This window comes from Terrapene carolina, unplaced genomic scaffold, assembly GCF_002925995.2.
Source record: "Terrapene carolina triunguis isolate 2854851 unplaced genomic scaffold, T_m_triunguis-2.0 Scaffold706, whole genome shotgun sequence".
Taxonomy (NCBI): Eukaryota; Metazoa; Chordata; order Testudines; family Emydidae; genus Terrapene; species Terrapene triunguis.
Genome location: NW_020665057.1, coordinates 5,858,799 through 5,877,112, shown reverse-complemented (window position 1 = coordinate 5,877,112; position 18,314 = coordinate 5,858,799). Strand labels below are relative to the sequence as shown.

The 18,314-nt window shown below is 41.9% G+C and overlaps 1 protein-coding gene across 1 annotated transcript in view; it reads right to left on the bottom strand.

Annotated features, from left to right (window-relative positions):
- Nucleotides 1-1,131: 1,131 nt before the first annotated feature.
- Nucleotides 1,132-18,314, bottom strand: part of EGF (epidermal growth factor) — a 100,628-nt gene continuing 83,445 nt past the window's right edge. Inside the window, exons 22-25 of the mRNA XM_029913511.1 lie at nt 16,629-16,793; nt 12,664-12,772; nt 8,468-8,570; nt 1,132-3,925 (exon numbers count right to left, since the gene is read on the bottom strand). Coding sequence (XP_029769371.1) covers nt 3,699-3,925; nt 8,468-8,570; nt 12,664-12,772; nt 16,629-16,793 — 604 coding nt within the window. The 3' untranslated portion in view covers nt 1,132-3,698. The remainder of the gene's footprint in view (nt 3,926-8,467; nt 8,571-12,663; nt 12,773-16,628; nt 16,794-18,314) is intronic.

Below are 18,314 nucleotides of genomic sequence, written 5' to 3'. Positions count from 1 at the left end.
CACGTTTAAGTAGCTCTTAAGCCTCTCTGGCAGTCACCTGGAACTCCTTCGCTCCTGCTGCCCTCTCCTTCAGGGACAGCCCCAGGGTATAATCTACCTACTGCAAGCTCTCCACTCTCAGTTCTCCCCTATTGGTCTTCCAGTCTTCCTTTGTAGGAACCATCCAGACTGGTTCTCCTCAGCTGGGTCTAATCCTTAATTACCTGTCTCCCCTCCAGGTGCCACAGAATGGGCTAATTGGGCTCTCCAGCTCTCCTTAACCATGTTACTGCCAGTGTGGGCAGGGCCGGCTCTGGCTTTTTCGCCACCCCAGGCGAAAAAGCCTCCGGCCGCACACACCCCCCCCCCCGGGGGGGGGGGGGGGGGCCGCCCCCGGGGGGGGGCGGTGGTCTCCCCCCGGCGGCGGGGGGGAGGGCGCCCGGGGGAGGGCGGCCGGAGCCCTGGGGGGAGGGCGGCGAGCCCCGGCTGGGGCTCGGCTCTCCCCCCCCCCGGCGGCCAGAGCGCCGCGCCGCCGCCCCCCTCCAGGTGCCGCGCCAAGCACCAACTTGGGTGCCTGGTGCCTGGAGCCGGCCCCCCTCCAGGTGCCGCCCCAAGCACCAGCTTGGGTGCCTGGTGCCTGGAGCCGGCCCTGAGTGTGGGATTTTATACGTCTCATTCACCAGCTCCCATTAACTTCAATGTAAATCCTAGGCTAACACCTTGGACTCCATTGAAAATGTAGCTTAAGACCATCAGTCATGTTTCTACACATATAAATAGCAAAGATCATTTTAGAAACATTCTCGTGTGCACAGAAAGGAGTAAATATTCAGCAGAGTACATGGGGAATTAGTCATGCAGCTTCTCACTGCTTATGAGAGTTGTATAGCTAAAATCCCACATTGCCCATTGAACACTTACTTGATACTCTACTAAGGCTGGGATCTAATCTTGAGGTATGGAGGATTTACACTAATAAGGATTATCCTTTAAACAGTCAGAGAAGAACCATATCTGTGCATGCTGTACATACACATTAGTTTTTGCAGCTATGCTGTACCCGTTTGGATTATCAGTAAATGTGACATGTATTAAATCTAAGCCATCATTTTGCACTCTGTTCTATCAAAACAATGGAAATGCGAGGAATTATTTATTTTATAAATCACAAACTTTATAAACATACAAATAAACCAAATATATTATATTTATATATACTTCTTTTCCTTGTGGTTTTAGCACTAAAAAGCATTTTCTGTTTAGATCTATGTGAGTTGAGGAAACAAACAAGTTAATGTTACAGTCACCAGTACCCCCACTGTAAAAATGTATACTTTTGACTTTCAAAACTCTCCAGTGAAAGCTACCAAATTAGAAATGAGATACTTTATACAAAACTAAGGCAAAAAGACTGTGAAGCATGGATTTGAAACTGTACAATTTTTAAGGCCTTTGAAACACTTTTGTTTTAGAGATGGTCCAAACCCAGAAACTGAACAGTTTAAGACAGAGGAAGTTTAGATCCAACTGTCAATCCCTATTCAAGGAAGCACTTAAGTACATGCTTGACTTCAAGCACATGCTTAAGTCTCATTGAGGTCAGTGGAACCTAAGTATGTGGAACCTAAGTTCGCTGAATCAGGCCTTTTTGTCTGTCTGCCCTCTGTTCTTATACCGAGACAAGTGAAATCACTGTCATAAACAAATACCCCTGCAAAGTCTTGGGAAGTTTGGGTTCAGATACAAATCCACACTTGGAAACTATGATCCATCTCTACTCTGTTCAAAGTTTAGCTATTTACCTTACAGTCCAATCTACATATTGAGTACGTATGGTTCAACACAAGGGTTGTCCCCTCTTGTATATTATTTAGTGTTCTAACACTCTTCAAATCACTTCAGTCTAAATAGAGGAGTCCATCTGTTCATGTGGGTGTGTGTAACTGCAATTAATGTTAATGGCAGTTACAAACACATTGGAATATTTCAGAGTAGAAATGAAACAAATCTAACATTTATGAACCTTTTATAAAAGAGATGTTTCATAACTTTGCATTGAAATCAGAGCTGATGTGGTGATTGGATACTTGTGAATTCAGATACCACGAGCTCAGTTCTCCTATTGCTTACACCAGTGGAGTCAGTGGCGTTACCCAGCTATAAAACTGGTATAAGCGAAAGGAGATTCGGCCCTGAAACTGCTTAGAGTACTTGCTTCTCCAATCACTAGTCTAGGGACTTAGGAAATGGATGGGAAATATAGCCTGCCTTTTTAGCAGAATTCTAAAAAAAGGATTGCACATATATGTGAATAAGAATAACATTTTCAGCTATCTAGATTCAGAAATTATAACACTATTAATAGTGATGGGCAACTCAGTGGGTATTAGAGATGAGGATTCATAATTAGTGCAGGACAAACCTCAAAAACATTGGAGGTTTGATTCTGATGAGCAAACAGATGTCTGCATGAGAGGGGTGGAGCTGCACATGGGAATATTCATACTATAAGTAACATAGCTGATTTGCAAATACTTTAAAAACAATCGCAGCAATTCAAACAAGCTGAATACAAATAATCTGAGATCATAAACAACTAAGTGACAACTCTCTATAAAACAAAGCTTTACAACTGTTAAGTTTTACAACCTTCATTTAGAATTAATTAGAAGTAAATTGTAGCTGCTTGGATGTCAATGATAAAAATAAATCCTCTTATATGTTTACATTCAATCCCATGGATTTAATGTGGCAGCACAAACAAGTTGGTTTTGTGTAACTCAATCCAAACTGGATTTTTTTCCTATGTTTTTTTATTAAATGTGTGTATTTGGTATAGCAGATGGTTGGAACTCTTTCCATACGCCAGACCCATCCATAATGAGCCAGATTTCACTCTCAGTCACACCACTATAAAGTGAGAATAACTCCAGTGCATTTATACTAGTAGACCAGAGAAGAATCTGGCCCATTCTCTCATCCCAGGAACAAAACATTTCATCATCTGAAGGGACTTTGAAGATTTTAGATAGGAAGATTTATAAATGACGTAGCTTTCCCCACAGGCTACATCTCCCTTGCTGGATATAATTGATGCTCATTTACACAAAAATTCTTATGGTCCAGCTAAATCTTAAAACTGTAGGATCTCAATTTGCTCTCACTTACACAAGTATCCACCAGGAGTAACTCCACCGAAGTCAAAGGAGGTACCCTAGTATAAAACTAGTGTAGGGGAGAGAATCAACCAGCCTACAGTGTCCCTGAGTAGTATTTTAATGAAGAAATTATTTTATCTGATTCTACTGCATCATCTTAGTTTACAGAATTGCAGTTTCTCTATATGGTCATCCTGGTTACCCGTTACCTACTTTGTTTTCATGACTTTTGAATGTATATGAAGAAAGCAAACACCCGAAAGTAACAATAAAATCATTCAGAAGATGTTTGTTTCTAATGGTCACCACCTGGGGTGAGTTCTCGTCCAGTGTCCTCTTAGCTGCAAAGTACTGAAATTAGTAGGACCTTTACAGTGATATTAAAAATGTAATAGACTACTTAGCACTGGTATATTCATCTCGGCAATGCTTCCAAGCAGAGATGATAAGGAAAGACTGGCAAGGTATTTTTTTTAATGTACAGTTTAAAGAAAAAATATTGCTTCAGTTTGTAAGTTTCAGTTCCATACTACCCCAGCTTCAGCTCAGTTCTCGGGCCCTTTAATCGGGCTGCATTAACAGGCTGGATGGTGCTGGGGAGTGAAGGTCACTTTCCAACATCGTAATGGGGCTGGTGCTCCACTGAAGCTGGTGAGGGCTCCTCTCTGCTTCACCAAGCTGAGGCTTCCTACCATTGAGAAGATGTTGCCGGCAGCCCTGCTCTCTCTCCTCTTCTGCTAGCATCTGTGCTGCTTTGCTGTTTGTTGCAGGCTGAGGCTGTGCATACGCTGGACGAAATGGATAAATATTACTCAGAGCCATCTGAGAACACGGATAGCAACTAGCAAGAAACTTCATAAGCAGGGCCGGCTCCAGGCACCCGCTGAGCAAGCTGGTGCTTGGGGTGACAGATTGTTCGGGGCGGCAGATTGTTCGAGGCGCCATTCTGCCCAATCCTAGGGCGGCACGGCCGCTTTTTTTTGTTGTTGTTGTTCCGCTCCGGCCGTCCTGTAGGGGGCCGGAGCACCCTGCAGGGCAGTCCTCTTCCTTCCCTTCCCGCAGACCGGAGCGGAGCCCTCGCGGCAGGCGGCAGCGCAGCGGGAGGGGCCGCGTAGCGGCGCCCCCGCTGTAGCCCTGGCCACCCCCTTCTCTCTCTCTCCTGCCCGCTCCCCCCCCCCCCCCCCCCCGGCCCGGCCCCCGGGTTTTTTTTTTTTTTTTTTGCTTGGGGCGGCCAAAAAGCCAGAGCCGGCCCTGTTCATAAGACCAGAACAGCAGCCATACTGAGTCAGACCACTAGTCCATCTAGCCCAGTATCCTGTCTCTGACAGGGGCCAGTGCCAGAGCTTCAGAGGGAGTGTAAAGAAATGGCAATTTTTGAGAGATCCAGCCCTGTCTTCCCCTCCCAGTTTCTGCCAGTCAGAGGTTTAGGTTGCCCTAAATATGGGGTTACTTACATCCCTGATTACCTTGGCTAATAGCTGTTGATGTACCAATCTTCCATGAATTTACCTAGCTTTTTTGAACCCAGTTATACTTTTGGCCTTCACGTCCCATGGCAATGAGTTCCACAGATTAATTGTGCATTTTGTGAAAAAGTATTACCTAGTTTGTATTAAACCTGCTGCTTATTAATTTCATTGGATGTCTCCTGTTTTTTTGTATCATGGGAAATGATAAATAACAATTTTCTGTTCACTTTTTTCCATACCACTCATGATTTTATAGACCTCTTTGTTGCCCTTCTTTTCCTTTTCCAGTTCCATTATATCCTTTTTGAGATAGGGCATTTTTAGATTTTAAGAAACAATTTTTCAAAGACTTATCACTTGGCCAGATTCGTGCTATAAAGCATGGGAATATGAGCACTTCAAGGAAATGGTGTAAGAATTCGTTTTCACATGAGCAAAACAACACACAACCTTAAGGCAGACAGCTGCCATAGAGAATTTCAGCCCAAATGGTTAAAGTTGGACAAAGTTATAAGCAACTGAGAACAGGGTCTTATAATGGAAAGTGTCAGGCATTCATGTCTATAGGCAATACTACTAGCTGTGCCTATAATAATGAATGGTACTACTCTGTTCCCATAGAGTAGGGTAACCAGATGTCCCGATTTTATAGGGACAGTCCCAATATTTGGGGCTTTATCTTATATAGGCACCTATTACCCCCCACACCTTGTCCTGATTTTTCACATCTGCTATCAGGTCACCCTACCATAGAGAGTCCTTCATCTAAGCTTATCAAAGCAACTTAAAAAGTTGGATAAGCATTTAAGTATTATTCTCATTTACAGATGGTGAAACTGAGTTAGAGAAATCAAAGGGTAAATTCACCTCGCCCACGCACAGCCTGAATAAATAGGCTTTGTACAATGAATTGAAGAGGGATTAGGGGTGGAATTCACCACCCAACGTTGGTGCATTATGTAGGGCAGCTCTGCAGTCTTTCTGCAGCCAGTACTCCAACAAAGGCTCTGAGCTGGTCAGCTTTGCACACGTCTTCTTTAGGTGTTTGTGGCTACAGTATGGATATAGCCATGGGCCCCCTTCACCATGACCCTGCTCCTCCTCCATCCCACCCCCAACTGGCCCACCTCCACGATAGCATATCAGGAGTCCATGTGGAAGCCCATCTCCACTTCACCCTCAATATGACTTTTCAACTACTAATCTTCCACAGAACAGAAGCATGGCAGTTTAACTGGACTGGGGGTGTCTGCTGAAGGGTTAAAATCCATGTGCATTTTATATAACAACCTGTTTGGTCAAGAGACCAGAGGCCTAGCAAATAGTGATTAGCCAAAAGAAGCAGAATAAACTAAGATAACCTTGCTTGCTAAGATAGGCCTGGTCAGCAAAATTGCCAGATGTTGGAGCAATAACTGAATATTGTGTCTTATGCAAAGTTGCAAATAGAACAAAGCAGCCCTGTTTCTGTTGTGCTAGTTTCTTCTGTAGGAGATGTTCTTCCCATACTCCAACCTTGAGTTCATGAAGGGTTGGAACATGTCAGTATAAGATATGGCCTCCTCCCACCTCCCTTTCCCAGGGACCAATGCCTGCCTTAAAACACAAAGGAGACAATCTTTATTGTCATATACTTTCACTGTTTCTTTGCTTTATCCCCTAGGAATGTACCTGTTGGACAATCAAAGGAGTTGCTTCATTCCTATGGACCCCAAATCAGAATTCAACATCTATATTTTATGCTAATACATTTTATCAAAGTATTAATTAAATGTTAACTTGTTAACTTAAAACCATGGGCGGAGACATTATGTAACCTGTTAACCATTGGCTAATGTGCTATCTTGTCTTGCTGCAAAACCTATCCCAGGGTGTGAAACTGCCTACCCCATCACTTTCCCCCGCCCATGGAAAATCCATATATTCTATTGTAATCAATTGATTGACAGTGTCTCTGAGCCTAATAAGCAAGGTGACACTCTGCCAGCGCTGTGCGTAATAAACTCCTATGCTTGAACTCCACACGGTGTGGATTTATGTTCCTTCATCTGCTATCTCTGTTAGCATAGGGGTGAACTTTACCCTAAATGAATTGATCAAGGGCTCTCATCAAATAGGTGGCCGTGTTGGGAACAGAACCCTGGTGCCACAGCTCCCAGTCTCCTGTTCTACCCACTAGAATCCCCACCTCCCACAACATTCATGCTTTGGAAAATTGGAGGATTTAAAAATGCTAGTCTGGTTAGGCTCTTTGGAAAATCCCTCTAGGCATCTATCTGCATTTTTAGGTGTCTAAATACCTTTGCAAATTTGGCCCTGTTTCTAAATTGTTGCAGAGAGAATTTGGTTCCCTGATAATTGCTGTAGACATGAGTTAAATATGAGCACTGAGAGGACTGGTGCAGTACATGGAGCCTTTCCTCCATCGGTTGCCAGTTCAAATCCAGCCCTGGTCAGACATCAATGAATCCAGCTGACAGCTGAAAGGCAGCATGCTCTAAATGAAAAAGCACAAGCGTCAGGAACTTCTGGGTTCCATGCCAGGACTGCGGCTGATTTAGTGCGTCTTTTCCAAGGTCAGACTTCCCCCATCTGTACAACGCAGAAAACGCCTGCTTGCTTGTATCACCGGGGTGTTGCGAGGAGGCTTCAAAAGTTAATGTTTGTACAGTGCTTTGAACATGGAAGTGCTAAATAAATACAAACCCAGTGCTATTATTCTCAGAATCCGATGGCTGGTTATTCGGACGTCTGCGCGAAAGTACTGGTCTCTGCCCAGCTCCTAATGGATAATGTGTGCGCACATCACAAAATCACCAGCACTGACACTAAACAGACCACGTGGAGTGTGTCAGCAGGGGTCAAGGACTGAGTGGGCATTATGCAGTGATGTAAGTGATACTTACTCAGTGCCAAGTGGCCTTAAACTGGCACTGGATTCCCATGGGGGACCCCTGTGTAAGTTGTCTCCTACACCAGCTACCTCCTGCTCCTGTTGTAAGGGGCAGGAGGGAGCATGTCAAGGATGGGCTAATGTCATAGGGGCATGGCAGAGCTGAGCTCCATCTATGACTCATACTCTATTGGTGTTAAGGACTTTATGCCAGGGTTATACCCTGAAATCAAGAACCCTCTACCAGCTCCCTGGCACCTGCTTCCCTCCAATATGGTGTCAAATCAGGGCCAGGGAATCCAAATGGACATTAAGAGTTCAATGTTCAGTGCAGACTCCCTAATCGAAATGTAAATGTCATTAATCCCCACTGAATAACACAAAGTCATTGGGAGAGACTCAATGACATAACAGATAAAGAAATACAGCTTTTGTGGAAAAAAGAACAAAGTTCACAGTGTGTTTCTGAGTAAAGCCATCGCATCTGCTCAGGCAAAAACTAGGGGATTTGAAAGGATCACTACCCACTACATTTTGAGTATTTTTGGCTCAAGGAGCACTTCTAGGCTCCTTACTTCCTCATGATTCTCCTGGCAGAACTGACTGCTACATTGCAGGATGTGGCTCACTTATGCCTTGTCTTTCAATTGCCACTATAGGTTGGAACTATTTAAACTGTGAATAGCAATTTACCTCTCTCTCAAGCAAGATCCTTCTTGAACACCAACAAACGAGATCTCTGGCGAGATGGAGACTGCACTTGCCAACCAGGATATTTACATCAGAACCCCAAGCTGTCTGAGAAGCTGCCGGATTGTAATGCTGTCTCCTCGCTAAGGGGCCAGGAATGACCTCTTTTGTGCTGTAACGCTGACTGACTGCTGTATACAAGGACACACTCTCCGGTGATAGCTGTTAGATTTTTCCAAGTAAAGCTGCTGCCAAAGATTAAAGAAAATCCTACTCACCGGACTCCGAAGGGCAGGGGTGACCGTGATTGGTCGTCTCACAGTCCATTAGATTGACAGCTCTGCCTTCCCTGTGACTGTTATGTGCCATCACAACAATGAACTGGAAAATACACACAAATATAGTAGACAATCTATTGTTTTTTCTCAGAGTAACATACTGTGAGCCACACTCATAAACAATAGCCATTGTGCTGCACAGGCAGCATGCTCAGCCCATATGGTGGAGAAAAGTGCCTAATGTCCTCCAGCATGATTCCCTTCTATCCAGCTAATTAAGTTGCTGAACTGAAGGCACACCTGTTAAGTCTCCCAGTTTCCCTGGAAGTGCCTGCTCCTAGGTTCCTGAGCAGTTTTTCAGTGAGCCTTTTGGGAGCCCAGGAGAAGGCATCTGAAATCAGCCCACAGGCTCAGCCCTCTCCCAGGGACCTGGGGCCTAACTCCCACTGATTTCAGAGCTAGGCACCTCGGCACTTTTGTAAATCCTCCTGATGTGTATCTGCATCTTTAGGCACCTACATTCCTGTAAAAATCTGCCCCTTACTTTCCCCTTCTCTTTGGGGAGTGAGTCACCAGCTGCTCAGCAGCACAGAGAGCCAGGTCTGCAGGCAATGGCCAGTAGGCAGCAGCCCAGAACAGGAGAATGAGGAAATCCTCCAGAGCAGGCTAGGAAGAAACCATGATAGTGACTCCCAGTTCCCAGCACATACTCCATGGGCATAAGGGAGAAGGAGACCCTGCCCCTTCTGGAGGTTAGGAGACTGCCCCAAGGGAGATGGGGAAACTCAACAGGGCAGTGTGGGGGAAGAACCAGAAAGAAAAGAGGGAAAAGGGGTGGGAGACAGAGATAAAGGGGAATGGGGAAACTGATGGTGAGGGATACCTAAAAAGAGGGGAGGGAAATGGAAGAGGGATGTTCAGAGATGGGAGCCAGAGGGAAGGTATGGAGGGAGAAATTAGGGCAATATCTGATGTTGGCTGGGGTGGGGGTTGAGGGGTGGAATGATGGATTTATGCAAATAAGACAATGCATATTTATCTAATATGCATATTTGGGCATTGATTCACATGCAAAAAATCTCCAGACCTACAGTTGTAACACGCATATGGTGGACTCTGAAGCAGCCTTTCAAATATCTGCAACATAATGCAAAGTAGAGCTAAACTTGCTGGATTACAGGTCTCAGAACAAACTAAAGCCCAGAATAGGCTCATCTAACAGTTTGCCAAGGATCCCACACCTCCTGAGTGAACCTGGCCTGGTTTATGATTGCGAAATACACGGCTTAATGTGGGTTTGACAAAAACATGGTGAAAACTGACAGCTTCAATTGAGTTTTTCTTTGTGTTTTGTGTTTATTTGAATCTGAAAGTCTATATGAAACTCAAGGCTGTGAACCCCCTTAGCGTGAAAGTGAAGGAATTGTTGGCATAACCCCCACATGCAGCAAACTGCCATGTTTTGCACAAGGCTAGTTGCAACCATTCTCCCTCAGCTGGAAGGATGGAGGCAGAGAGAGAGGACATTGGCATAGGGGGCGGGAGTAACTGAACCGTTTTACCCAGGCAGTTCCAGTAACTGACGCCATGGCAATTGATTGCAGCTGGTGGGAAACGTTAGACCCCTTGCATGCACGTATTTCACAGCTGGGGGAGTGCGGGTGGGCCCAAATAGGGACAAGGCACAGAAGCTGCCTTGCACCTGGCCCAGAGATCAGAGAGGAGATTCCATTCCCCAAAACCCTCTTTTAGCTACACAAACACTGCTTACTGGGACTGTTTGCCAGGAAAGGGGCGAATCTCATTAACAGTTTACAGCTCCAGGTTGCATTATTAGCATTATTTATTACGTGTATTATCATAGCATATGATCCACCCACTATTTAAGTAATTCATTATTAAATATTATTATTAACCCTTTACTCTTTGGTAGCACCCAAAGATCCTAACCAGGACTGGTGGCCTATTGTGCTGGGAGCGATACAGGCACAGATGAGACAGTCTCTGCCCCAGAAAGTAACTGAATTTTCTTTTTAAATAAAACCCACAAAGCTTATCCTTCCGAGTGAACAGTAGGAGTGGATTACTGTCCAGTGCTTTTCTTGGCAATGATGCTGTTCCCATCCCCAGTATGTGTGAAGATGCCATGGTACTTAATCCTCATGGCTACATCATCACTGAGCAAATCAAATGCACGATGCAAAAGGAATCTACTATTTCTAAGAGAAAGTAATAGCAGTGGGGCAGTGATTACTTGCTGAGCCGTTAACAAGTCATTTGAAATGAGTCACTTTACTAAATATATATTTTACAACCCCCAGTAGAAGAATGTAGGTGATGAAATTCATCACTAGAATGTATATTAGGTAGGTCGGATTTGTTTTTGTTGACTCAGTTCATTGTTTAGCTGTTTAATTACCCCCATACTCAATGCAAACATCATCAGCAGTTGGTATTAACTTCAGGGACAAATGCTGGTGAGGGCCATGCTGATCAGCCAGAGGCCTCCTAATACACAGATCCAAGCCAACAGGCTTTTCTCGATTCCAACAAATGTTTCTGATTTCCCAAACATCAGCTACTTTGCAAACTGTGTTTTGCTTCTCTGCCCATGAACAAATGCCAGCATGGCTCAGATTCATCGCATTTGCTATCTGATACCTGCAGGAACAAAGTGCCGACTGGCTCAGCAACTGAAATGCGGGTAATAAAAGGTCCACAGGAGCACGAGGCCTCACCAGCTAAAGAATTATTTCATGCTGCAACCATGGTCAAGTCCATTCAACATGCCTTGCATACGTTTAACCGCACGTTTCAGCGGCCACCCACTTGCAAACACAGCCAGACCTTCAATCCAGTCCATTTGCAAAATGTCATTTTACTGTTGCTTAAAAAAAAAAAAAAAAATCTTCAGAGCAGATACATGTTACATACTATTTAAAATCTTCCAGCCCCTCACACGTATTAATTTACAAACAACCCTGGCAAGGCCTGTAAACGGAATCTCTCTGGACTCGGAGACTTGGTGCAATAGTTTCAAGATAGGGAATTTTTATTCAAGATCAAATCTAGAATTAAATCTAATATCTCAATTATTTAAAAAAAAAACATTTAGGGCATGAGTCTCTTTTACACTAAGGCCTGGTCTATACACAGTTTTTGTACTGGTATAACTATGTAGGTAAGGGATGTGATTTTTTTTTTTTAACTGAAATAGTGATACTGATACAACTTGTAGTGTGGACACAGTTATATTGCAATACAGCTACCTTATATTGGTATAGCTTATTGCCTTTCCCATACAAGAATAAACTATTCCACTATATAAGTGCTGAATCCACATTGCACAGAGGCGGGAGGTGGGGGTAGGGGGGCAATGTACTGCTTTAATTATACTGAAAAGCTGTATAATTTGTGTGTGTAGAGAAGGCTTTAGGCCACTTTACACAACCCTGGCAGTAAAAAGGGGTTTTAAAGCAAATGTCAGTGTATCCATATTTGCAAAGTGTGTAATTTAGCACCACTTCAAGGCTCGGTTACTGTGTCAGAGCAGTATAAAATAGCCTTAGTGTAAATGAAAATCAAGCCCATAATGTAGATTTTATGGGGCCAAATTATCTCTATTACACTGGTGCAACCCCAGTGACTTCAACACACTTGGACGAGTCTGACCATGAAGAGAACTTGACCCTCTGCATCAAGAAAAAATGGTTAGAAGAATATTTTATATTCTCTCACCCCCAAGCTGCTATAATAGATTGGATGTTTGTCTTTCCAAGGCTGCTTCTGATACAAAGGTATTTAACTGCATCAAACCCAAATATAAAGTTCGACATCTCGCCTAGCATGCAGAATACTTGGCTTCCAAGAAAACTTTTACAGGGAGGGCATACTTTCCTGTGAAAATAACTCAGTGATATGCCATGTCATCACATTGCCATTTCCTTAATTTAGAACACAGTTCCAACTGTTGTGTTCAAAGCTAACAATAACACCGGCTAATGGTTGCAATACATTCAGGCAGCTGTGAACTTTGAGGGATAACAATGAGGTAAGATGAACTACGGTTCACAGCAAAGTATTTGATGACTCTAGCAGTTATTTAATATAGTTAAGATGAGAATTATTTGATGGATAATCTCAAGTGGATCCCTAATACCCTTTGATCCTTCCTACTTCCATATTAATATAGTTACCCGAGACTTATTGCTAGTAGGTGTCACGTTCTCACTGTCGGCACTGCTGCTGCTGCTGGCATTTCTTATCGCTTCTGCATATGGATTCTTCTTATAAAAGTTCTGACTTCTGCAACAGAACAAAAGCCCAGACAAATTAATTGTCATTGGGAGGAACAGATGCCATTTTACTTTTATGTTTTATTTTACCGGTGAAGGGTAATATTTTGCTAATATTGACAAATGAGTGGATGTATTTTGTTTTCTTTCATACAGACCAATTAGTACAATACTACTAATTACAGATGTGTGGTTAAAAAGTCCTGACTTGACAAAAGTGGAATGGTTCAAACAGTAGTAGGTGCAGTAGTAAAATGTTTGCGACAATGTGCCCTCAGTATCATGTAGTTTATAAAAATAACAATTGCGATGAGGATTTGGGAGGGAATAGTAAACAAATATAATATTATTTATTATTGTAATATTTGTTGATTTACAAATTTGGCTTTTTTCTTCTTTATTAAAGGCCAGGTACTCAGGACTACTCATGCACAAATGCTATGACAGTTTGTCCAGTCACTGTAATTGTTTGTGCAAGTCAGGGAAGTAAATATGCACACATTCTTGCATGCTTATTTGAGCATATGCAATTCTGAAAATCCAGCCCTACTTTTTATTCATTGTTTTTCATGAATGACATCAACAAAAGTTCAGAAAATCATATAGTAAATATTACTAATAACCTAGAGTACTCAAAATTCTAAGAACTAAAACATTGCCTGGAGTAAGTCTACCACGGATAGTTATATAAGAGGAAAACTGTTTAGCTCTGAAAAAAAGCCAACAATATTATTAAGAGGAGAAAAAAAGATAGAAGTAATCAGATCTAAGTGGTCAATTTCACAATTCAAACACACTATTTTAGCAGTTGAACAATGATCACTATAGTAGAGACTGAAAATGACTATGACTCCCATTTCGGAAAAGCATCCCTATTGAGGAACAGAGTTTAAATACCCGCTTCATTTTAAGCGGGTGCTTAAGTGGTTTCCTGAATTGGGATCACAGACAGAATACATTTACTAGAAAACACACACAGCCTTTCTCCTGATAAACATTAACTAGAGTAGTTAATACTTCAGCTGTCACCCATGCTCTCTCCTAAACTTAACTTGGGAGATGTCTCCAGATTAACTCTAGTGGATACTGAGTTACTGCATTTGATAAGCTCTACTTTGAATGCCAATTACCAACTGATCTTTATTAGATTAAATGGAAATTTCCCTCTTTATTTCACCTTGTATTTACATGTTAATTAGCTATTTGTATCATGCCCATAACTGTCATATTTTGTCACATTTATAAAAATTAAATACAAACCAAAAATTGTCTTCTGGTGGAGATACGACAGACCCAACCCCGCCATATATAGTAAGTACCTCCCTGGCCCTAGCTACTGACCCTAGAAACTAAACATGAGACTAAGAAGATGTGTTCTGCACTGCATCCTGCACCCTAAACCTAGGCTTTGATATATCACTGGAGAAAGTTAATTCCAAAGCCAAGGACTCTCCCCCAGAGTGACATACCCCGAGAGGTTCAAATGTAGAAAAATCCCCGACAGGGGACAGGATGGAGGAGAGATAGTATTTCATACAGCCACATGTGAACCACTTGGCACTCTACAGACAACTGTCAAAGGGAGCTAGTGCCTGACCGTTCCAGAAGTGACTCAGGCCCACTGCAAAACTCACGCACAGGAACTATGTGCTCACAACAGCCTATCCCACTTAACAGGATTGTCTGAATTCTATTGTTCATTTTTTAAGCATACAGAACACCACATGCTAGAACAATGTGGCAGGTTTGAGGATCTCCATGTGTAACTTTGAGAACAATTTGAAGAGACAGTGACACCAGTTGACGGAGCATGGTCTAGGAACCAGGAACTTCTCAATTCTAATCCCAGCGGTGCCACTGACTTGTCCTGTGACCTTGGACAAGTCACCTTTCCTCACCTGTAAAATAGGGATATTAATACCTCCCTGCCTCACAGAAGTGAAATGAGGCTTATCCAGCTACAGCACTATAAAAATGTAAGGTGCTAAATATTATTAACAACAATAATTCTGTTTTATTTGACCATATCCACTAAACACATTGATACAGTGCATCAGTTCTTTTGCTTTCTCGATTATAAATTTTGGAAGTGAATAAATGTAGTTTGCCCTAGATCCTTGCAATTACAAAGAGATAGGAGTTTGTGTTTTATGGGGGGAGAGTAGGAATGTTACCAATCTGTTTATGGAATGTAATCAATATGTTTCAAAATATACTCAGCTACGAGAAAAGACGAAACACCAATTTCAATCCAAATATTGGTTTCTAGGCTCCACTTAAATAGGGATTTTAGATCAGTAGTTTCATTTTGATTTAGTTGGGCTAGTAATAGCTGTAGTACAAAGCCAGTCAAGCATGTAACTGAAAACTTGCTGTTGAAGTAAACAGTTACATTGAGCAAAAACATCTGGTAAAGAAGAAAAGTAAATCAGGGCAAAATGACAAAGATTTTGTTTTTAACAGAATGCAGCTAAGAAAGAAAAGGAAAAAAAGGGGGGGAAATCTAGTGTATCAGTGAATATCCCTGCACCTTAAAGCCAGCTGTATCTTTCACTTTGTTAAAATGACAGCTTCAATTAAAGAGACAAAGAGTCTAAGAAACCCTAACTCTGTATATTTATTCTATATACATAATTCAGCTGACTTGGCTTTGAATCCCAAATCATGAAAACAGGCCAACCTGCAATTAGGTTTAAATCCAGGGCTATAAAATCAGTCAATAGAACATAAGAAATATGGCAGCACTTCCAGTTCTTTGGTCTAATATACTATGAATAATTAAATAAGAAAAAGATTACATTAACTTCAGTGGCTATTTGTGTCTAATGGACTCTGATCTTCAAAACACACACGCGCGCATACACACACACACACACACACACACACACACTAGTAGGCAGGTTTATTTCCTTCTTTTTGATCTATGCAGGAGGAGGGTGTCTTGATTTGGCTGCTGGGTATTTTTCTCAAAGTACAACCTATAAGATTGTACTATAGCCTCTGAGAACAGTTGGGTGATGAGGTCCTTAAATACAGATACAGGTATTTGCATGAGAATTCCCTTTCCTAGAGTTTGATCCTGCTTTCTCAGCTCTCAGTGACACACGGGGAAGTTGGGGGTTGCAATATAATGCAAGATTGAGACCTTCTGTCATCTATAGGAAGAGTGTATTTATAAATAACATATTGATTATAGGGCATTTTTCCACCAAAAGTCAGCACATCCCTGTGCAATCCCTAAGAGTCATTAGAGATTGATGGGAGAACTTTCCCAACTGAGACACCGTAGAGACACACCCCTGTCGCTGCTGCTTCTAATACCTGGCAAGCTGCTGCGTCCACATGCTCTGCTACATGTATCATTGCACAGTCTTGGTGATAGACGGAGAACACACCCAATCTTCCCATGCCAAGAAAATTCTCAGGTTTTTGGGGGGCTGTGCCTAACAGGATTGCTATCACAGAAGAGGCAAAGCCCTACCAATTGCTTTGCAGCTCTGGGCTACCGAAGAGAAACCCTAGGGAAAAAATATACATTATAGGGCATGCGTCTGAACTCCCACATCAATACAAATTATGGATCCTCTTCAAACCTAATAGGGTCTATTCTCCTTCTCCCTCGACACATGTAACTCTCATTAATGTCAATGTGTGTACTGCAAGCAAGGAAGAGGAGCTCAGATGCCTAAGGAATGTGAATAATTCATAGGATAAATTACTGAAAAGAAAAAAATAGCAAAATACATGTGGGGCCAGATCCTCAGCTGCTGTAAACTGGCATAGCCCCTATACTTCACCATTAGTTATATGCAAAAACTTCTTGGTACCTAGGACTTGAGTTGTAAGTTTGTGATTGAAAGTTTTACCTGTAACAGTAAGCAGCAAGAGATCCCAGGAGGAGCAGCAGGATCAGCACAACTATACAAACTGCAATTGTGATGTTCCGCTTCTTTATTTGCTCCACATGCTGCTGTTCCCACCATTCCAAGTCACTGAACTGACAGCGCTCCCCCACGTAACCAGTCACACAGCTATCAAAAAGCAAATGAGCACACACGGTAACCAATGATGGAAAAGAAAAATGTCACTCTTTTAATCACCTTTGGTGTTGCTTCATCAAGTGCAACCCTTATGGAAGAGTACCCTTGTAAAGTTTAACAGGGATTAAATAAACCAATAGGTTTTTGTAGAAATTTCTCTAACCACCATTTAATAGCGAGATGTTATTTATAGAAACATCCTATAGAATTTTATAATAGGGATCTAATTCCTTATTCAATTCTATGAGATGGTTAAAAAAATTATAAACAATTATTTTCTATTAAATTCTATAGGCATTTTCCATAAGGGAATGTTCCTCTAAGATTTTCAAAGTAGCATCTTCCAACAGGTAAATTTCAATTTTTTCCCTATAAAAGACAGTTTGAAAATGAGATCTTGCTGAATAATTTGGTTTTATTTTCAAACTTTTTTTTTTGTTAAAAGCAATGGGGGAAGAGGAAGAAGGGTCATTACAAAAGCTTCTATGGATAGAAATATCTTCAGGATCTTTTTAAATTTTAAATGAACAGTTGCTGCTTTTTTTTTTAAATCACCCTTCAGTGTTGCGAACCCAGAGACACACAAAAAAGTTCATGAAATTGACTAGAAACTGAAAAATAAAAGGAAATCTTGCCAACCTAGTTTCATTATCCAAGCTGACTGAAATACAAAATGGGAACAATGCAACATAAACAGCAAAAAGTAAATTAGATTCTTAAAATTCTTTCAGGGTTAATAATGTGGACCCAAATCCTACTCAACAAACTGGGCTTACTGAAGTCAACAGAACCACCCACGAGTAAAGCAAGTAGGATGTGGCCTACAGCACCCTTCGCTGATGATCTCAAATGCTATGCAAACATTAATTACTAAATTAAGACCATGCACCTTGTTTCTGTCACAAGGTATGACAAATACGCACTAGATCTAGAACGTTGCTAATACATTTATGATGTAAAACCACAATACATTCCATACAAGCCAAATGGATCACTCTCTAATATGAGTATTTGAATCAAATTAAAATAAATTATGTTTGGTATGTGCAATTCATCACTAAACAAATAGCTCCCCCCTCCCCCCCCCAACTACATTCTTGTATTCAATGTGAATTATACAGTCTAAATGAGGGAATACTGCCATCTAGTGTGCAAATATAAAAATAATCATTAAAAAGGGAGCCCTCTGCCATATAGTATATAGTTTTAAACGCAAATAATCTGTGTGCGGCAGCAGGGCCCACATGAAGACTTAGTGTACATCAGGCTAGTGCAAGGTAGATGTACACCCCAGCTTGCCACAAACTAAGTGTTTGCATGGACACCCCCCAGAGAGCCCTGCCTTCTTGGGCTTTGGAAAGAATTCAGATGAGGTCTGATATGCAAACCATTTCTGTTGCTTTATTACCATTTTCTTTTTCTTTTTTTAACGAGCCTTGTTTTTAAGAGGACTGTTGTATTTGATAATTTCACACAGACTGCCCCAAAAGAGACAAAAAATCCCCCAATCTC